Below are 22218 nucleotides of genomic sequence, written 5' to 3' on the forward strand. Positions count from 1 at the left end.
GGACAGGGACTCCCAGAAACACTTGTAAGAGTGCCACCATCTTATAATGGAGGGCTCAGCTGGGGCAACAGGACATTTTGAGGTTTATGTGGCACCAATTACAATTGTAAATATGAGGGCCAGCGATGTTTTACCCTATTTACAAGTTCAAATAGTAAGTGGAAAAGAAATGGTAAATAAAGTGGGGTATGAAAAAGGGCAGAGCTTAGAATCACTTAATCAAGATATATACAAAGAAACCTATTCAGACAGAGTTCAATCCGAAATGAAAAGATTTGGGGGTACCAGCCTTTTCAGGAGCAGTCATTGTTCAGTCTGTTCTGCCAGTTGTAAATTATTTGGCAATCAGATGATTCTGATTGGCAAAATCAGCAGCCTTTTTCCAAGATGATTATTTACGCTGAATAATTAATAAAGCAACAATGTGATGCAGGACACGCAAAGCGGCTAACAGATTGTAGGATATTGCCGTGTTCACTGTTCAGAGAAGGCCACTGGAAGTTGTGTCTTGGCATGATTTACATGCAGTGAATATAACCCTGTTGCTTGTGGGTGCTTTACAGCCTGGCCTGCCCTCTCCTACAAAAGCTCCTATAGCTTTCTCTTGGATGGTGAATGATATTAGGGACTGCTTATTTGTTATTCCTCTAGCACCCCAGGGAACACAGAGCTTTTCATTTTCTGTCCCCTCTATCAATAATGTGCCCTTGCAAGGCTACCAATGGAAACCATTGTCACAGGGAAAGGCAAATAGTACAGCCTCAGATTCCTCTAACACAGGACAAACTTCCAGTCTTTACACCCTGATCCTTCGTGGCTGACTGCTTCTGTGGGGTTTTCAGGGAAATTCTCTTCAACTCAATTATCTAATAAATTTCTCCAATTTGCAAAATTACTTTCAATTATTCTACCTAAGATTACAAAACCTCAGCCTGTAGAATAAACTCTTAACAGATTCATTCTACATCTCACAAAAGAATTCAGGCCATGCTTATTCCTCTCTTGAAAGGGCTAGACTCATCCTTGTGAAAGGGCTATGTTTTCCTGGTCATCTTACTGTAATCGCAGACTCCCGTTATCGTGCTGGTGTTGTGTGCCAATTAGAAACTGCTCAAAGCAGTTTGCTGATCAGTGATTATTTTAAAAATATGAAAAGTTGCTTAGGAGTGTCTCTCCTTTGCATATCATCCACATTAGAGCACACGCTGATCTTCCTGTCCACTTAGTCTTGGTAACGCCACTGGTGATCATTTAGCTGCATCTTTAACTCATCAACTGTTATATTAGCTCTCTTGTATGTTAAAGCCTCAGACAAGCTAGAAGTGTGGCTTCCTCGTGCCTTCGATGTGTTTTACAACAACCTTGCAGTCCACATACAGGTGTCAATCCTAGGGGACTTGTGAGCAATGCAATTTGCCAAATGGATGCTACTCATTATACTCCTTTGAGGCAGTTGGGAGCTATTCACATTATGGTAGATACTTACTCACATGCTCTATGGGCTACTTCAATCACAGGGGGAAAAGATTCTAGTGTCATCCACCAGTGTCTTGTTACTTTTATGGATCTGGGCCTTCCTAAACAAATTAAAACAGATAATAGCCCTGTTTACACTAGCCTCTTATTTAGTTCATGATGCTCTCAGTGGAATATACAACCCATTGCAGGCATTCCATGTAACTTCAAGGACAGGCCATTATAGAGCACCAACACCAATGTCTAAACAGTAACTGGAAAAACAAAACGGGGAAGATGTCTGTACATGCACAGCAGCTGGCTCACTTTAAATTTTTCCCTTCCAATGATCAGGGGATTACATCTATGGAGGCTGATTGGAAAGCCCCTGGAGTAACAGACCATGGATGGGTGGTTGGAAGGACCCTGAGTACGGATGGTGGCACAGCCCTGATCGACTATAGACTTTTGGCTAAGGATTCATGTGTGTTTTTCCAGAACATGCTCAGAAACCTTGGTGGATCCCTGCCAGAAATGTCAGAATGAAGCATGACCAACGAACTTCACAGACTCATTCGTCATTTCTGTCTGACCTCAATCAGCGGGCCTGTGGAGACTCAGCTGACTGTTCTAATGCCAACCACAGCCAGCTGCACAGACCATGAAAAGAGCAAATAACAGCGTAAATATAAGTTAATTCAAGTCCTCAGACATTTACAGTCTACAGCTTAAAACGTAAGCTTATATGGTATATTTGAAACTATTTGAACCCTCAAGATCAAATTATGATTCTTCAGCATGCAAGGAATGTTTGGCTGCCTGATGATCTCACAGTCCTGGGAGCCTGGAAAACTATCTCAAATAATAATAATAATAACTTGCTGAAGTTTTCTGGTCCCTTTGTCAGTTGTCTTGGTGCTTATTGATAGCAGGCTTGGTAACTTTGGTCAGTGTGATAGCTAGCTTTAATGTCCATTGCTGAGGTCTCTATGACCCAATCTCTTGAAACCTCTGGTTTTGTAAATCATCTTCAGCATAGTGCCACCTCAATAGAGAAATATCATCCACTGCTGGGAAGAGCTCCATGGGGCTGCCCTCCCTTTTGTAGAGAGAAAACCTCAGGTGTCCTGCTTTTATAAATCTGTATTTTGTGTCTCTATTTCTTGTGTCTACTTGACTGTCATCTCCCTCTTCACCTTGATCCATCATGAACAGTTCACAGCACTCTTTTTTTAAGATTTATTCATTTTTATTTGAAAGGCATATTTTATAGAGAGAAGGGGAGACAGAAAGAGATGTCTTCTATCCACTGGATCATTCCCTAACTGGCCATAATGGCCAGAACTGAGCTGATCCAAGGCTGGGAGCCAGGAGCTCTTTCTGCATCTCTCACATAGGGGCAGGGCCCCAAGGACTTGGACTATGCTTCCCTTACTTCCCAGGCCGTAATTAGAGCACTGGGTCAGAAGTCGAGAAGCTGGAACTCAAACAGCTCCCAAATGGGATTCCGAAGCTACAGGGTAGAGAATTGGTTTGCTATGACACCAGGCCAGCCACTAACCCCAATCCTTAATGTAGCCAATCATTCTCTACCTCAGGCTAAACCTGTCAGTTCTTAACTGTCAGTTTTTTCACAGTAGCATTCAGAGATTGGCAAAGGAACACCTGCTACATTGTCTTTCCTTGTTCATTTTGGCTTTCATTGCATTTGGATAATCTTGAACCTGATAACTCCTGCTGTGAACTTGGCCTCTGCTTGTGAAGACAGCTTCTCCCCTGCCTCGTCCCATCAACATTTCAGTTTCTATTATCTTTATTATGGTTTGTCAAGCTCAAAGCTGTAAGGCATTAGATATTTTCTTCAGGAGGTTTCAGGCTATGCTCTGTCAGATATGTCTATGCCATTGGTGAAGGGTACATTCTAATTCAGTCCTTAGTGCAGCATTCTCAACATGGCTGCTTGGCTCAGGGACCCCACCACGCAATCACAGCAGGCACGGCTTCAGAAATGGCCACCACTGTGCCTTCCTTTCTTGACTTCCCTTCTAGATAATGTTGTTCATAAGTTTATGGTCCATAAAATAAATCTTAACGTTTCAGTTGTTTTAGTTCTTTAAATAGGACATTATGTGAGTGGGAATTTTTATTCTAAGACATCAAAATAACTGGCCAGTCAGGAGACCCTGGCAGGCCACAGTTGACTGTCCAAATAATTGGGCTTCTGCCACTCATGTGTGGGAAACCTGGCTTGAATTCCTGAGTCTCAGCTCGATCCCCAGTCCAGCTTTATTCATGTGGTTGTTTGGAGAATTAATCAGTGAGTTGGAGATAGCATTCTCTATCTCTCTATCTCTCTAGCTATCTCTCCCTATCAATTTAGAAAAGGGTCTGGGGATTTATACAACAATTAAGATGACTCTCAAGGGGTATATGCTATGACACATCAGGTTAATTCATAGCCTGTGTCACCAACATCTCATGGTTCAAGAGCCTGTTTTTCCGTTTCTGTCTAGTTCCCTGATAATGCAACTGGAAAAGCAACGGAAGAAGGGTTCAAGTCCCTGGGTTCCTGCCACTGACATGGAAGACCAGGAAGAAGCTCATGGCTTCTGGATTCAGTCTGGCCCAGCCCCAGTCAATGCAGTCATTTGGGAAGTGAACCAGAAGATGAATGTCACATCTCCTCTCCTCTCTTTTCCTCTTCTCTTCTGTCCTTCCTCTCCTCTCCTCTCTTCTCCTCTGTTCCCCTCTCCTTCCCTCTCCACTTCTCTTCTGTCTGTAACCGCCTGTCAAGTCTTTTTGAAATGTCTCTTGAACACACCTGCATCCCATGTGAGAGTGCCTGCATTTGGACTGAAGTTTGCTTCCAATTTTGCTTCTCACTCGTGACACTGGAAGGCAGCAGGCAATGATGATTCAAGTACTTTGCTCCACACAGGAGACCCAGATTAATTACAGTCTCTAGGCCTCAACCTAGCTTAGCCTCAATTGTTGCAGACATTAATGGAGTGACCTGTGTGGGGGAGATCATCTCTGTGTCTGCCTCTGTCTTTATGCCTTTCAAATAAATAAACATATTTTGAAGGGCATTAGGTTATGTGCTTTTCTTGAACAGTTCCTAGTCTCCTTCATTAGTGTTATAGGAAGTGTCTATCACTCTGCTGATAACTCTTCCACAACATGAATTCACACAAATGGATCCAATCACCTCAGTGGACATTTGTGTGTGGATTGAGAATAGAGTTTATAGGAATAGTCTCATCCACATCCCTTAGGGCCCATGTGCAAGAGCTGCTCAGGAGTTACAGACATGCTTGGGAGTGTGATGTCAGCAGTAAGTTTAGCTTTAGGAGTCACCTGAACCTTGACCTAGTCTCCATCTACCTCTACTTGGACTACTAAGCTCCAAGCCCGCTGGCCTCTTTTTGCATAAGACAAGCTCAATCCTCCAGAACATTGCCCTTGCTATCCTTTCTGCCCGAGTATTTACTTCTGGATTTCAGTTGGCTTAAAAAAAGGTCTTAAAATTTATTTTGGCCCAAGGTGTTGGCACAGTGCATTGAGCCACTGACTGAAAACCCAGCATTCCCGTATCCAAGTGCCAGTATCAGATTAATTGTTTACCTTGCAAACCAGCTTCCTGCTATTGTGTGAGGGACCCAGGTGAAATAGCAGGGACTCAACAGCATCAGGCAGAGCAGTACTTCCCAAAGCGTGGTTTGTGGAGAGTAACAACAGCATAACCTAGGAACCTGTGAGGGATGTCAGACCTAAGGCTTCAGTGTGACACAGCCTCTGAAAGCCAAAGGTGGACCCTGAACTAGTGAGGCTTTAAAAAATATTGTACCTTTTTGTTTTATTTAATGAAAGTTGAAGAGAGAGAGGATTTTGCACATACTTGTCCCTCCCTCCTCGAAGGCCAAGTTGGGATGGCAGAAGCCAATGCCAGAGGCTGGAACTCTGAGTCTCCCATCTGGGGAGCAGGTATCCAAGCACAGGAGCCATCACTCTGCTCCAGGGTACTCATGAGCAGGAAGCTGGAGTGGGGCCACACTGGGACTTGAGCCCAGACAACGAGATGTGGGATGAGGTTTCTCCGGGGATCCATCCAACTGAACTGCTGGACTCAGAACTCCACCTGAGGGGAGAATCATAGGATCTGTGGTCTGACAATGGAGTGCATATACCAGAACTGAGCCTGCTCTCTTACTAAGATGAAGCAGTGGACAGCATACTCAGATGCACTTGGGGATACGGTAGTCCATTGGAGCCTGTAGAGGTTTCTGGTACCATAGCAAAGGAAGGAGGGAAGAACAAATTGGACTACCCCAACCAAACCTTGGATAGCCAGGCAAATATCTGGATGAATGGTAGTCACTCTAAGGTAGACTCTGTCAACAAATGGACCTTGGAAAGATATCCTGATCTTTGAATTGGTGAGATCAACAGCATTTCAAAACTATCAAAAACTCTTAAATAGAGCCCTTACAGTATGCTCCACATCAGAGACCCTGGGGATGGCCCTTCCCCATCCCCAGGTCCTGAGGCTGTTGGGTGGCTGGTGCAGCTTCTCCATATATCGCCCTCCTTACCTGCAGATACAAGAGGAAAAAAACAAAAATTTGGAAATGGTCTCACCCACTCTCCCAAGGTCCTCAACCCTTCCCACTCTGATCAGCAATGTAAACGTCATAAAAAAGAAAGTCATACTATTTCATCCAGTGTTGGTGCAACAGGTGAGAGTGCTGTTGCTGCAATTGTGACCTCCCATTTAGGACTTGTTGTTGAGTCTTGGCTACTCTGCTTTAAATCCAATTCCTTTTTAATGGCTCTAGGAGAGCAGTGGAAATTTCCCAGATTCTTAACTTCATCCCACTCGTGAGTGAGACCAGGATGGAGTCCCAGGCACCTGTCTTCTGCTTGCCCCAACCCTGGCTATTTTGGCCACTTGGGGTTAAGCCCGTCAATGAAAGCTATTTCTATATGTCTGTGTGAGTCGTGTGTCTATTTCTGTTTCTTCTCTGTTATTCACTCCACTGTTTACATAAGTAAGTGATATATATATATACTATATATATATACACAGTATGGGCACATAGGTATATATAGATATAGACTTTGAGAAGAAAATGTTTAATAATGAACCTGATGTTGTATACAAGAGAACTTGTATTGGCATCATGGGGAGGACAGAGTTCTGGACCACACAGACATTGGTCACAGTACTGGTGACAACTAACCTACAGTTGTGGTCAACACAGAGCAAGGTTGTGCAGGCTGAGTGCCCACTTTCTCCTGGAGGTCAGAGGAGAGTCCTTGGACAATTTTTAAAAATTGCTAATGGATGAAGAGAAGTGAGATGTTGTGGCCATGTACTGTACCCTCCAGGGACCTCCTCCCAGGCTCAGGGAAGGGGTGTGGACTGCTGTGACTTACTGCTAACTCTTCACAGTGACACTTGTCAAAGGGTCAGAAAGTCTTTCCAAAAATGACCAACGATTTGATCAACATTTCAATTATCTGTATAAGAAACCTTCAAGTCTCAACAATTCAAACCTTTTCAATAGCATCTAGTCAATGTCTTAATTTTGTTGCTATATCATTGAGGCGTAGTAGATGAAGTCACCATCTGTGACACCAGGATCTCATTAGATTCCTCAGTTCATGTCTTGGCTGCTCCACCTTAAATCTAGCTCCCTGCTTAATTTTCGGAGAAGACAGTGGTCTATGGTGTAAGTGCTTGGGTCACTGCCATCCATACAGGAGACCGAGATGGAGTTCAGGATCCGGACTTTGGCATAGCGCAGTCCTAATTGCTGCCTCCATCAGGAAGTGAACCAGAGCATGGAGGATATCTCTATCACCTCTTACCTCTCTGTCCCTCTGCCTTTCAAATAAAATAAACGTTTAGAAAATAAATTTTCTGAGTAATGTTAATAATGTTAGCAAGATTTTCCTTTTGTTTTCCAAGTCATGAAAATCCAACAATCAACTTTTTCAAAGGCACGATGTAATGTTTCCACATGATAGTGATGAGTGTAGCCACACTCTCTCCTTCAAAGTCACTAAATGTCAATATCCCCTTTCTTTAAAAAGAGCCCACATCTTCATTTTCTTTTTTTTTTTTTAAGAACAGTAATATTACCATACTTTTGACACTTCGGCTTGACACTGGAGTCCTCATTGCTGCCTCCCGGAGCCTGCACTGACTGGAGGCTGCAGTCAGGAGCTGGAGCTGAGGATTGACCCCACGCAGGCCAATGTGGGAAGCACACATCTTACTTGCTAGAACAAATGGTTGTTCACAGATACTATCATTTGAAAATTATGTCATCAATTGTAATGATTTATTTTGTATTTGATAGGGGAAAGTGGGGGGAGAGGAGACATCTTCCATTTGCTGGTTCACTCCCAGATGACACCAGTCTTGGCTCTCCCATTCTTAGAAAAACTGGATACAGTAAGATGGCTCAATTGGCTAATCCTCCACCTACAAGCACCAGGATCCCATATGGGTGATGGTTCATGTCCCAGACGCTCCACTTCCCATCCAGCTCCTGGCTTATTGCCTGGAAAAGCAGTAGAAAGTGGCCTAAAGTTTTGGGACCCTGCACTCACATGAGCGATCCAGAAGAAGCTCCTAACTCCTGGCTCCTGGCTTTGAATCAGCTTAACTCTAGCCTTTGATGTCATTTGGGGAGTAAACCAGCAAACAGATCTTTATCTCTGTCTCTCCTTTTCTATGTAAATTTTCCTTTCCAATAAAAATAAATAAATCTTCAAAAAGAAAGAACTAAAAACTGTCCTGCTATTTGTAAACTAGGGTGCAACTCGTGGGACACTGACTCAGGCATGAGGAGAAAAAAACACATCCCATGACCTTTATCTCTAATCTTCTTGAACCTGCTTCTAGAGGAGGGCCTGAGTGCTAGTATCCTGCTAGTGGAAGATGTAGAAAGTTAACATTCAGCAGGGTTCTAGTAAGTACCTGACATCAGGAAGAGGCATCTTCAACCAAAAAGCCAAAAAGTGGCTAGCAGACTCCTGAATCCTAAAATATGAGGCCCTGTTACTGGAGAGCAATGATCTGATTCCAGCGATAGATGCTGGCCTGAGTCCAGTGAGCTTCCCATGGGAAGGAAAAAAAAGCCAAGAAAAATCAGACTAAGCTGTTCAGGCATCACACAGCACTGGACTGAGGTCAGATCTGACAATGAGCTAAAGGATTTGTTGTCCAGACTCCTCTTATTAAGGTTACGGACCATCACTTCTAGCCTGGAGACCGGGTGCTGATTAAGACTTGAAGAGAAGAAGACAAAGTGCAACCACACTGGGAAGGTCTTTACCAAATGCTCCCAATCTCTAAAACAGCCATTCAACCCACCAGAAGGGGATGGACTCAGGGAAGGGACAGTAACCAGGGCTTCCGGGCAAAACAGGCACTGCGAGACCATCAGTCACCTAAAGACCCTTCAAAAGTGACTGTAAAATACATATCAGCCACAACAGATTTCAGGCTTTTCTTAAAACAAATTAGATCTGCCCACTTACCACTATTCCTGATTGTGGTGCGAACCCTGATCCTGGCGGTGAGGCAAGGAGCCACAGCCCCTCCAGATGAGACTGTCAATAACAGAATGCTTCTAATTTTACTTTTTCTTGGTTTGGCTGCATTGTTCCTTTTTCTTTATTAAAGCTTATCTATTAGCTGGTGTTATCTCCCATAGGTTGGATGTATTATTACACGGGAATATGTCAAGAACTTAAGGATGAGTGGTAGGTGGAAAAAAGTCAAGAGGGAGAATTCAAATAAGCTATTAATTAATATAAACCAAACAAGTATATCCCAAACCATAAGATGAAGTACTGACAAATATATTATTATTTGAAAATTTTAGAAGTCAGAGGTGGCTCTCACAGGCATATACAATACCTCTGTCCTAAACCAAATCCAATTTCCACATTTGTGAGGAGTCCCTACCCTAACTGGGAGATGCATGGTAGACCCAAGAAAATGGTTGGACAAAAAATGCAAAAGCCTAAGTCCCCTAATAAATAAGATACATTCTAAAAATACTCAATATTAAAAAAAATTGCAAGAATTTAGATTGGAATCGTATGAACTGGAAGATGAAAAATGTGTGTCACACTTTCTTTCAAATAAATAAATCTTTAAATATATATATATATTTGTTTTACAACTGAAAATAACAAATTAGGCTCATCTAATTAAAAAAAATATTTTTTTTAATGGCCCATAATCTCATTGTCCAGGTCATGTTACCCCCAATGATTTGTTATTTATTGATTTGAAAGAGAGAGAGGCAAAGACAAAGAAAGAGATCTTCCAAACGGTGATTCACTCCGAAATCATCACTGCACCCAGGGGTGAGCCAGGCTGCAGCTCAGCCAGGAACTCCATCTAGGTATTCTCCGTGGATGGCAGGGTCCCAAGAACCTGGGCCATCCTCCTTAGTCTTACCACGGCATAAGCAGGGAGCTGGATCAGAAGCAAAGCAGCTGGAACTTGAACTGATGCTCATATTAGGATTACAAACTATGCAAGGGGCAGCTTAAGTCACTGTGCCACAATGCCAGCTCCTTTGCACTTAATTATTAAGGTTAAAGAAATAGTCACCTATGGAAAGAAAAGATTTAAAAATATAGAAGGATATAAAAGGAAAATCTAAACCTCACCACTAAAAAATCATGCTCACCACTATTAGCATCTTTTAGTGAATTCTTCCAGAAAATAATAACAAAATAATGCACATATGAACAGTTAAGTACAAATATAACATATATTATATATAATATATATTTTTGATGTCCTATTTTTCATTGCCCGATACTTTATTTTGCTATCAACACACAGAATTCTATTTGATTGTAAGGAAAAAAAGGTTATCATATCATTCCTTAGTATGGATCTATCCAGCCTTACATATTCAAGTAAGATATGAAAGTCAGAGAACATGAATATAGCATCAAACCTCTAATGCACAAATGAGGTTTGGGAAGGTGAGTGGCAGTGTCAGGGCTCAAGCCTCATTATCCAAAACTGGCTCTGTCTCCCAGCACCCTGGAATCCTTCTCCATTAAAGGGAATCTACACATGAGATTGCTCTAAGCAACATTAGTACATGGCCCACGTCCCTGCCATAGGGCACAGTAACTAATTGTAAGTGGTAGGTCAGCTGTGGTGTTCTAGGACTCCGTGGAGGGTTGGAATAGAGTATTCCTCAACTCTGTTGAACCTTCTAGAGATGGGCTGACTGGAGCCTGGCTGACTCTGGGCCACAACAAATAATGAGGAGCGCTTGAGGAAGCTGCCTGCTCCATCTCTTGCCCACAACCATCCCCAGGAAGCTGATTTCTGTGAAGCACCTTCTATGTTATAATCCCTGATATCATTGTACCCATCCCCTCATTAATACCCCACAGAATCCGGGGAAAGGCTGTCATTCTGTTTTCCATATGAAATCATTGAGGCAGAGGGAGGAAGAGACTTTCCTAAGTTTGACCAGCAGACCAGAAATGGAACTCCACGTCCTGATTCTAGAGACTATTTAAGCACCAAGTACAAGGAGGATGCCACCTTCTTGCCCCAGCTCTCTGAGGATCCATGAAGCCAGGAGAGAATGCTGGGCAGCTGTAGTCCCAACTCCACCCAGTTTCTGTCCTTCCACCCAATGTCTCTGGCCCTCTCTTACCTGCACCCCTCCACTCTTCTCCCACAGAGCACAAGAGTCACATTCCCATCCAACCCAATGCAACTGACAATTACTGACTTTCCAGCTTTCCCCCTCCTTCCACTTCCCCATCTCACCTGACTGTCCTTCCTAGGAGGGGCCAATGCTGCCACTGTCCTTTGTCCCTTCTTTTCCCCAGCCCAGACACAGATTCAAGGGCATTCTGGACTCTGGACTTCTAGTGGAAACAGCAGTCCTCTACTCTAAAAACCCTAGATCCCTGCCTATCTGCTTATAGGCTGCCCATTAACCCCTCACCTGCCACTGAGCAGTTTCTCCCCTATCCCAACCCTGAAATGGTAGAAGAGAGCCTCCTGTCCCTTCAGATGCACAGCTCTTGAACCACAGAAGCAAGCCCAGCTCAGCAATCTCATGTGGGTGATGCCCAAATCAGTGCAGGACACAGCTAAGGTGAGGATCCATGACACCTCCTCCGGTCTCCCATCCTGCTGGAAGAGCTTCTGTGCCAGGCTGAGGCCACCATGGCAATGTATCTCACCTGAGTTCTTACTGATTGACTTCCAACAGTGAGAAATGTTCACATGATGCTCTCTGCCTTACAGATATGGTCCTGAATGCTCTTTGGGCATACACCCACTGTGGTGGTGTGATGGACCCAGCTGGTGTCCACTGTTAGCTATTCTGAAATGTGGTGAATAAATTGTTAACCAGTGATAGCTGGTAATCAACTAGGGTTCATTTACTCCATGAAAGCAGGAATATGCAGCAAAACAAATTTGTTTTATTGAAGACCTGTTTCCCCCGCTCACCATGGAAGCTGAGTGATTGATGCCAGATGTTAACCTTTGAGGCTCTTCTGATCCTAGTGTCCCACGAACGCACATGCTGGGAGGCAGCGGGTGATGGTTCATGCCACCTACCGGAGACCTGGATAAATTCCAGACTTCTAACTTGGATCAGGCCCAGCTCTGACTGTTGCCAACATTTGAGGTATAATTTTGCAAATGGGAGATGATCTCTCTCTCTCTCTCTCTCTCCTGCCCCCTCCATATCTCTGTCTCTCTGTCTCACTCTGCCTTTGAAAGAAATAAAAAGAGAATAAATAGCTACCAACATTCATCTCTTAACCATGGGAATACAGAGTAGTTAATGTTCCTCTGAAATGAGTGGGAATCTGAGGCAGAAAAAAAGAAGGAAGCAGAATGAAGGAGCTTACTAGGGGAATTACAAATGGATTACACATCTAGGGTAGCAGATGTTCAAGCAATTCATGCAGGAAGGCTCGTTTCACACAGAATGTTATAAGAGGTAAAGTTTTGCTTTTCTTTTTAAAAAATTTTATTGGAAAGGTATATTTAGGGAGACAAAGATCTTCTATCTGCTGGTTCTCCCCAGATTGCTACAATGGCTGGAGCTGAGCTGATTCAGACCCAGAAGCCAGGAGCTTCTTCCAGTCTTCCATGTGGAGGTAGGGTCCTAAGGTATTGGCCCATAATCTGCTGCTTTCCCAGGACACAAGCATGGAGCTAGATGGGAAATGGACCAGTCTGGACATCAATCAGTGCTCATGTGGGATCCTGGTGCTTGGAGGTAGGTGGTTAGCTAACTGAGCCATCAGCAGGGCCCAAGAGGCAAGGTTTTAAATTATGACAAATCAATGAGCAATTGTCAGCTGACATTCATAACACAACATTCCTGACTTATTCTTTAGGAAGATCTCCTTATCCATTTTGCCATTTTTTTACTCTCTCAGTCAGGTTTGTGACAGTACCTGAATTTTACAGACTTGATACAAAATAAACAAGTGTAATGCAGTGTCTCTTAATGCCAGGGATCTGTTCTGAGAAACAGCACCAGTGAGGCTGGTAGGTAGTTTTGTTAGTTAAAATATGAAACTGAGAGAAGGCAAAATGCCTTTTTTACAGTTACAGGGAAGTAATGTGCTAATGTGCTGTTTGCAATGCTGAATTCAACATGAGTGCCAGTTTGAGTCCTGGGTAATCAAGTTCTAAACCAGCTCCAGGAAAGCAGCAGATGACTCAAGTGCTTGGGCCTTGTCACCCATTTTGGAGCTGCAAATGGAGTTCCAGGATCCTGCCATGGCCATTTGAGGAGTAAATCGGTGTATGGAAGTTCTCCCTTTCTATCTTTTCCTCCCTCTCTGTAACTCTCTTTTTCAAATAAAGGAATTAAATAGCAAGGTGGGGAAATGGGGTCAGCAGAGCTCAAACTTTGGATTTTACCTTGAATAACCTTATATGTAAATGTCTACACTGAAATCTGTATAATTGGAGCTGCCTTAGGACCCAAAGAGCTGTCTCACTATCTTGGGTATTTGCTGACTATTTGATTTGGGAAAGCTGGTTCATCCTTGATTAATGGGTCTCTGTCATTCCAAGGGTTAACTTCACAGCTTAGTTTGTTTCTCAAGAGTTGTAACCGGGCGTGCAATCTTCGCATGACACATTTAGCCCCCCAACTTAACCACAAGTTCCTGCTTCCTGTTTGTCAAGTTATGTCTGCAAGGGATTCTAGGGCGGCCACTGGAGGATTGGATAAACAATGGGAGGAACTAGGCAGAGTATAAAAGGCAGCCTGGAGTTTCAATAAAAGGCATTATCCTTACACGAATGACCCAGTGCATGTTGTCTTCTTTTCAACCCTAAACCCTCCGCTCGGCTCTGGATACATGGTGACATGGGTGTTGCCGGCATGAAACCAAGTAGGAAGAGATGAAAGTGGAAGCATAGGTGTAAGTTGAGAAAAGTGCAGGTTGCTCTGGTTGTAACATGATTCAGTGGGGATCAGTTATGTTTTTGGATCTTAGTCTTTAACTGATTCACACAATGACACGGAAGTGTATGTGATTATTTTTCCCCTTAGAACAAAAACTTATAAGCAATATTATGTTACCGTGTTATCAGCGTTCACACTTATTTTTGATATGTGTTACATTTTATCCAGTGGTGTGTGGCATTAACAAGCTTAATGGTATAACATTGCCTTTTTTCTTCAGAAGCTGCTTTCTTTCTTTTATGACAGATTGTCTGAAGTAGAATTACTCAGATGAACATGTGCACATTTTTGTGACTCTCAAAATATCCATTTTGGGCATTAAACAGAATGGTCTAGGTCCTAAACAAGAGTGAGGATCTGGGCATTTGGTTTATCGGAACTTGACTTGGCCAGGAGCACATCTACTTTCCCCTGTTTAGAGTTCTTGCTCACCGATGTTATTATTCTTGAATGTCAAATATTTCTTGAACAGGTTTTTCTTTTTTAAAGTTGACAAAAATAAGCCATGTATATGGTAAGAAAGTATTAGTGCCAAAAACTATGATAAAAATGTTTATTCATCCCAGAGTTTCTTCCCAGAACCAGCCATTCTCACCAGTTCCTGTGTCTGCATGTGAGTTGTGTCTCATCTCCATTAAAAAAAAGCAACACAGACCTGTCATGTTGCATACATTGTTCTCCCTGTTGCTGTCTAAAAACTAGTATTTCTTGGAGTTATTTCCTATCAATACTGCATGACTTTGATAGGGCTTCTTGACAGGCAGTAGAGTGATGTATACAGGTGAGAAGTCCACAGTCAAGGTCAACAGCATTGGTTTTTTCTGAAGCTCTGTTTAACTTACGAACTGCTGACTTCAAGCTTCCCCTCATGGTCTTCTCTGGGTGCCTCTTTGTGTCCCAATTCTCCCAGAGAGATGGGTCATATTTGATTAGGTGCACTACAGTTCTCTCTTTGAATAGCATTCATTTGTGTTACAATTTATCTTGCCAGCCCCTACTACTGCACATGCAAAGAGTCTCCCGCCATTTTGCTCCTACAAGTAAGCTGTGATATTGAATGAATGCATGCTTCCCTCTTTGCATATTTAAAGAAAGACTTGGAAATAGAATTGCCACACAAAATAGTACATATGATAGGCTTTGGTCAGAGCATGAAAATTATTTTGTTTCCTACTAATTTTAATATTTTTGAAAACAGCAGTTTGGCTCGTGTGTTTAAGCACTAAATTACCTTGTGTATTAAGCCTTAGGTTTGGGGAAAATATTTATTACTAACAAGTGAGTTCACCAAAATTTTTCTTGCCTTTTATTCAGTTTATGGTCCTCAACCACATACTAGCTAATTGCACCCAGCATGCCTATCCACTGATAAGAAACCTGCTGGACACCGTGCTTGTCCACAATCCGCCTTCTGAGTTAAGCCCTAGGGAACAGCCGGCAGCCAGCACGGTGCGCCGGTCTGCGCGTGCGCGGAGGGTGGGCGGGGGAAGGGAGCCAGGGCCCGCCCACTTCCGTATCAGCCAACCGCGCGTCTCCTGCGCGCTGACGTTAGGTGCGTGCGCCGGTCGACTGCCCGGTGGATCCCGCGTGGTGGAGTGCTCGCTTCCGGGGTCGGGTAGCTAAGCTGAGGTGAGTAGGGCGCGTGGAAGCGGTTTCCTCACCTTGCGGTTCTCGCCCTGTCCTAGTCTTCGGGAACAGCGCGTTTCTGACGTCCGGGGAGCCTGGGGTTGCAGACCGTGAGGCAGGGGCGTCCGGGGCCGTAGTCTGTGAGGGAGTCGGCGGGAGGAGGTCGCCGCGCGCAGGTCCGAGTCGCGCGGCCATGGACAGGGGTCAGCAGGCCCGAGCCCCGGAACTGGCGCCAGCAGCGGCCCCGGGGTGGGGCCCGGACCCCAGGCCCCTCGACCCTTGCCGAGCTCGGGTCACGCCTCGCCTTGCCTTCTCCCACCCCGGTCCTGCCGGTGCCGGGAATGCTTCCCTTCCAGACACTTCCCAAAGTTTCTATCGATCCTGGCGGGACCGCCTGAGTGGTTCCTGTGGGGGCAATATTTTAAGTCCGAGAGAAATGCAGGGTGGAAGGTGACGTCATTTCAGTGAAGGGGTGCGAGTTTTAACTCCCAGAAGTCGGGTGCCCCCTAGTGCCTGGTGGGGCGCCCCCGGGGCTGACCCCGCTGCCCTCCCACCGCGTGGAGGTGACTTTGGAATCCTGTTACTGTGTTGGCGTCTGAAAGCCGGGAAGGGTTCAGTCTCAGGATTGGCTGTGGGGGAGCCCAGGGTCCGCACCTTCCCCTCCCTGCAGCTTCCTTATGGGGGTCTTCTGCCATAGGACGCTCCCTGAGGCGGGAACCCCCCAAGCTGACTGGGATTGGGGGCCGTTGACACAGATTGGTATGTTTTTACACCTAGTTGTTGCAAGTTTGATCATCAGAAATGGATTTTGGATTTTCAAAAAGCTTGGTATTTTCTGATTTTGTGGTTATTTTCCGATTTTGCTAAGCTCATTCTAAATTTTTTTTTAAAGATTTATTTTTTAATTGAAAAGTCATATGCAGAGAGGAGAGATGGAGAGGAAGATCTGGCCGCAGTGGCTGGATCTTCTGGGTCTCCCACGTGGGTGCGGTGTCCCAAGGCTTTGGGCCATCCTCGCCTGCTTTCCCAGGCCTCAAGCAGGGAGCTGTGTGGGAAGCCGGGCTGCCGGAATTAGAACCAGAGCTCATATGAAATCCACTAGGCTACTGTGACGGGCCCATCATCCTAAATTTTCTTTCCATGACTGCAGTGCCCAGTAGCACAGATGTTGACACTTTCTGCAACCAAGCAGATCTAGGTGTGCAGTACACTGTTTTGAGGACAGTTCAAGTTGAAACAAGTACTTTCCCATTGTTCCTCATCTGTGTGGAGATGGCACTTTGCTTGTTAAGGACTAAAAGGAATGATGGGAGCTGGTGTTGTAGGGCAGCAGATTAAGCTACCACCTCTGATCCCACCATCCCACGTGAGCTCCGGTTCCAGTCCTAGCTGCTCCACTTGCATCCAGCCCCTGTCAGAGCACCTCAGAAGGCAACAGAAGGTGGGCCACGTACTTGGGCCTGTGCCACCAGCAAGTTCTGGGTTGCCTTCCTGGGTTTGGCCCTAGCCCAGTACTGGCTGTTGCTGGACAGCAAATAGAAGCACTCTTGCTCTTGTTTTGATCTCTTTCTGCCTCTCAAATAAATTATGAAGGAACAAAAAAGTCTAGAATGAGACTCGGTTCAAATCTAGATAATGTCATTGCAACTTTGGTTGATATCTATAAAAGTTAAGTTAGTAAGTGTCCACCTTTAAATCAGTTAATCCTCATAGTTGGGCAGCAGAACTTGAAGTAGAAGTGACAAAGGGATAGGTACAGAGACTTCCATCTGCTGGTTCGTTGCCCAAATGGCCACAATAATTCATAAGCATATCGAAAATTGCTCTGTTCCACCTCTGCTAAACTCTTAAATCCATTAAATTGTCCACATTTTTTAAAAGATGCTTATTTTCATTTACTTGAAAGAGCCAGAGAGAGAGGAAGAGTGTGATCAATTGGCCAATCAATCTTGCATTGCTGTTTCACTCCCCAGTTGACCTCAGCCAGGGCTGGACCAGATGAGAGTCAGGGATCCAGCATTCCTGCACAGTTTCCCACATGGTTGGCCAAGTATTCCAAGGCCTGAGTACTTCAGTTGTCATCTGATCCCAGGAGCATTGTTAGTAGAAAGGCACATTCATAAGCTGTGTCAGAAATGGAACAGCAGAGACTCGAACCAGTGATCCTCTGGGGGATGCTGTCCTTATGGGCAGCATTCTAATGTTCAGTCAGGGCAAACCTGTTTACTCAAACTGTTATGTCTTTGTAGGACATTGATATGTTTGCAGAACATAGGCCAGATGGGTGGACAGTGTTCTTCAGTTAGGGTTGTCTGCTGTGCCGTAGGAACCAGATCCAGGAATACAAAGCACTTCAACACACAAAGTACCCAGGAGCTGAGAGCAAAGGGCCTTTTTACCCTGGGTGGGGTGAGGTAGCAATAGTGCCTGAAATGGAGCCAGGACGAAGGTTCAGAGTGCTCCCCCATCCGGTGGAGGAAAAGCTTGGGGAAGGTGTGGGGACAGTTGTTGAGGCAGGGGGTGGACTGTCTGGGGGTTTGTTCAGGCATCAGCTAGAGCTGGTCCTCTGGCATTGATCTTGAAGGTACCCAGGCACCAAGGTCAGATGGTGATGGATGGGAGCTTGGTGCATGTGGGGCTGTAGTTGCCCAGCATCATCACCTTCAGGATGGAAGGCTCCCAGGGCTCAGGTGAGGAGACCACTCACTTACTGAGTCTTCCTGGAGTGGAGGATGGGAAAGTGGCACTCTTCTCTCTTGTGCTGCTGTGGTTCCAGTTCTATTCTGGTTGAGCTTGGACAAGTTTCTTGCTCTTTTTGAGCAGTGACCTCATCTGGATAATAAAATACTAGCTATGAGGGTTAAAAGAGAAGGTAGAGGGTTCGGCAGTAATGAAACCAGGGTCTATGGCATCCAGGAGCTTAAAGGATGTCCCCTTCCCGGGGTAGGCCTGGGCAAGATGTGGTAGAGCAGGTAGCTTTCCCAAGTCCTCCCAATATGGGTGTTGTTTCAGTCTTACAGATCCCAGACTTAAATCCAGGCTAGATCTTGAGGGTCCAGGATTTAAGGACAGAACCCAATTTCTCTCACTGGGCAAGGAGAGTTGAGAAATCTGACGTCACTGCTAGCAGCCCCTTCTGCCTCTAAAAGCCTCTGTGATGCCACCAGCAAGCCTGGAAGTCTCCAGTATGGGAGAAAAGGCACAGTCCTTTGAACTGATTTCCTACAGCCAATTCCCAGGGATTCTCTGTGCCCAAGCCCAAAACTTCAAGTGACCTCGGTGCCTGGGTACCTTCAAGATCAATGCCAGAGGACATTGTGGCAGTCACAAGACACAACAAGCTCAGCAAACTTGGGACTTTTGAGGTAGACCACAGTCCTGTTGGAGACAGATCTCCCGTCTTTATAAAGCCAGATACATGCTCTGTAAAGGGGGACCCAAACGAGAGCCATGTGTAGCCATATGTCTAGCCATGCTGAGGAGACAGGACTCGGGAGAGCAAGTGGCCGGCTGTGCTATGACCTGGGCTGTACGGAGCTTCTCTAAACCTAGCCTCCTGTCCTGTGACATGGGGTAAGGACGGCACAGCGTGCACATTGTTGAGCTGACCGACTTCCAGCAGTGGAGAATGTTTACATATGCCCTGTGTTCCAGATGTGGTCCTGCCTGCTCCTTCAGCATACACCTGCTGTGGAGATGAGATGGAGCCAGCTGGTTCACACTGTTAAGTAGCCTGGAATGTGGTGAACTGGTTGTTAGCCAGTGGTGGTTTGTAATCAGCCATGGTGCATTTCCTCCACAGGCACTGGCATGTGTGGCAAGTCAAGGCTGCTTTTGTTTGAGACCTGGTTCCCCAGCTCGGGATGGTCGCTTAATGCCTAATGTTAGCCTTTTAAACCTGTGTCCTCTTGATAAAAGCATAATATATGAAGGAACTGGTAACTATATTAAGTAAATACATATTTATTTTTAATAGATGCAATAATCGCATATTCGAGGAATCTTTGAGAAGTTCATGGGACGTGGCTCTGGCTCCATTGCCCAGGCACGTAAAGGCGGGAGAGCTGGTGTGGAGGCCGTCTCGGCACGTGTGGCTGCACAGGGATGGATTCTTCCTTGTCTTCATCTGTGGCGGGTTTGGGCACAATGGACCCACAGCTGCAGCACTTCATCCAAGTGGAGACCCAGAAGCAGCGCTTCCAGCAGCTGGTGCACCAGATGACCGAGCTTTGCTGGGAGAAGTGCGTGGACAAGCCTGGGCCGAGGCTGGACAGTCGGGCTGAGGCCTGCTTTGTGAACTGCGTGGAGCGCTTCATTGATACGAGCCAATTCATCTTGAATCGACTGGAACAGACGCAGAAAGCCAAGCCAGTCTTCTCAGAAAACCTTTCTGACTAACAGCATTACCTCTTTGGGAAGGAAGGGTAGTTCAGGCATGAAGAGCCGTTGAAGGAATGATTGAGTAAGCATGATGGGGAGCTTGGTTTCCAGGCTTTGTCGTGCTTGCAACATCTTGTCATTGAAGATGAACAAAGACCAGTCATTTGTTTGCTGGATTTGTAGCTCATGTGTAATTGGTTGTGCTTTTTTACATTTTTGTGTGAAAATAATTGAGTGGGAAACTCAGATGTTTGTTACTGTATTAGGGGTTGCACTTTTCTCAGTGTCCCCTTTAGTACTTGTTACAATTTGACAGTGAAACAATTTTTCTATAGTTTGATAGTAAAAGCAAAATCTCATTTGTGTGAGCTCATTTCTGTGTGTGTCCAAAGGGGCAGCAGTGGGGCGAGTATAACCAGGCACTTGGCTGTGGGCCTCGTTATCTAGCGCCTGATGGTCAGTCCTTGGAGAACATCTGTAGGTGTGCAGAACACTTGGGACTGCTAAATTGCCCTCCGATCCAGCTGCAGCCCTGTACTTGCCCAATGGCCAGCCTCTCCCACAACCCTTCCCATCCTCTTGAGGCCAGTATTGTCCTCTGCTATGAGTTCAAGCTTTTTACCCTTCACTTGTCGGGGGGAACCTGCAGTATTTGTGTCTGGCTTGTTCCCCTCACACAGAATCCTAGAGGATAGACTCCTAGAGGCCTGGGAGTGACCTACAGCACCAGAGGGGCCACAGCGGTGCTGGCTCTTCCTATCCTCAGGCCCAGGCCTCCTACAATGAGGGCGTGGGAGGCCCTGCTCTGGTACCTTCCTCCATTCTGGAACTCCCACACTACCAATAAGTGGTTGAAGCTGGAAAGTGGAGCAGCTGCAGGGCAGTCACCAGAAAGGCCAGACTGTTGGTTTCTTCCTGTACTCAGCCAGGTGACTGCTGTTGATTATCCGCTGCAGGGACATGAGCTCTCCATCCTCGTTCTGCCTTTCAAATGAATAGTAAAATGTCAGGGTTGGGATGCAGTAGAAGAGGCCTAGTGCCCTTGAACCACTCTGAGCAAACCACAGCAGCGGTTTTAACATCAATGCACACTGCAGCTGAGCATCAGTTGGGCTCCTGTCTATTTCCATGACTGTGCTGTGGAGGCCCAGAGACCCTGACAGGAGGGACTACCTGCTCAGCCCTGTCCCCCAGGACCCAGCAGAGGCCCTGCCACTCAGTGGGCTCAGGGACTGAAGCCTAAGGGTGTGGAGTGTGTGAGGGTGCTGGTCAGGAAATCTGGAGGCTCAGAGGACTCCTTGTAAAGGAGATCTAGGGCAAGCGAGCTTCACCACCGAGAATGCCAGGAAACCACCAAAGGCAGGAAGCCTCTTTGTACTGGGCCTGGGCCCAGGTTCTCCCAGGGACATGCTGCATTTTGGAACCAAGAGGCAAAGGTCATCCCCATGTTCCCAGAGTGGCTGAGCTCAGCCGTTCTAGCTCAGCAACTCGGACCTCTTGTCTTCCCCCCCTTAAAGCCCCACAAGCAAGCAGCCAACTCAGGGCAGCAGGGCTCAGGAGCCCTGGCTGTTCCCACCTGTGCTTTTCAAATGCTGGGTCATGTTCACAACACCAGGACTTTTTGCTCCAGACGTTGCTTCGCCTTATTTCATGTTAAGGGCTGTTGGTGGAGAAGAACACAGTGGAGGTCTCCTTCCTTCAAACTCCAGGTACTTTCAGGTTGCCTGAGGCCACTGCGCGCTCTGGGCCTTTGCTTCAGGAGGGTGGCAGCTCTGAGGGCTGGTTATCCTCACGCTGCCCAGGCTTCATTCAGAGTAGTGCTGCTTGGCCTGGTTTCACATGTCAGGTTATGGCTCTTCACTGAATACATCCTTCTGTCATTCTGTCCTTTGCTTTTGTACTCAAGGATGTGCTTTCGAGATCTGTGTATTGGTACCTGCAGCTCTTAAAAAAAAAAAACACCATTTACTGCTTCGTATTATAGATTCATGCATAATTCACACATTCTGTCAGTAGACATTTAGGTTTCTGCTTGTGTCACTATTTCAGCTAGCCCAGAGGTCTTCCTGTAGGTGTCACTGTGTGAACTAACTGAAGATGAGTGTTGGGAGAGTACTTCAGCTGACCAGTGGTGCTCACCATTCCCTGGGATGTCACAGGTTCTGATCCCAAATTAGGGTGAGCAGCTGGGCGCTGGGATAGAGCCTGTGAGCTTGGCACTTTGTGGAACCTAAGAACAGCCAATCTC

General features: G+C 45.6%; 1 protein-coding gene across 2 annotated transcripts; it reads left to right on the forward strand.

The window, feature by feature from the left end:
- Positions 1–5837: 5837 nt before the first annotated feature.
- LOC121156009 (mitochondrial import inner membrane translocase subunit Tim8 A-like) lies at positions 5838–20329 on the forward strand. Of its 2 annotated transcripts, none has more exons than XM_040979494.1 (2): positions 5838–5848; positions 19567–20329. In XM_040979494.1, exon 2 carries the CDS (start codon positions 19695–19697, stop codon positions 19986–19988), a length of 294 nt encoding a protein of 97 aa, XP_040835428.1. In that variant the 5' UTR covers positions 5838–5848; positions 19567–19694; the 3' UTR covers positions 19989–20329. The 2 variants fall into 2 exon arrangements, with proteins under 2 accessions (XP_040835428.1, XP_040835427.1); XM_040979493.1 differs by lacking the exon at positions 5838–5848 and adding an exon at positions 15526–15593.
- Positions 20330–22218: the final 1889 nt, after the last annotated feature.

Source organism: Ochotona curzoniae, unplaced genomic scaffold (genome assembly GCF_017591425.1).
Source record: "Ochotona curzoniae isolate NIBS_2020 unplaced genomic scaffold, NIBS_Ocur_1.0 contig_3255, whole genome shotgun sequence".
In the NCBI taxonomy this organism is placed as follows: Eukaryota; Metazoa; Chordata; class Mammalia; order Lagomorpha; family Ochotonidae; genus Ochotona; species Ochotona curzoniae.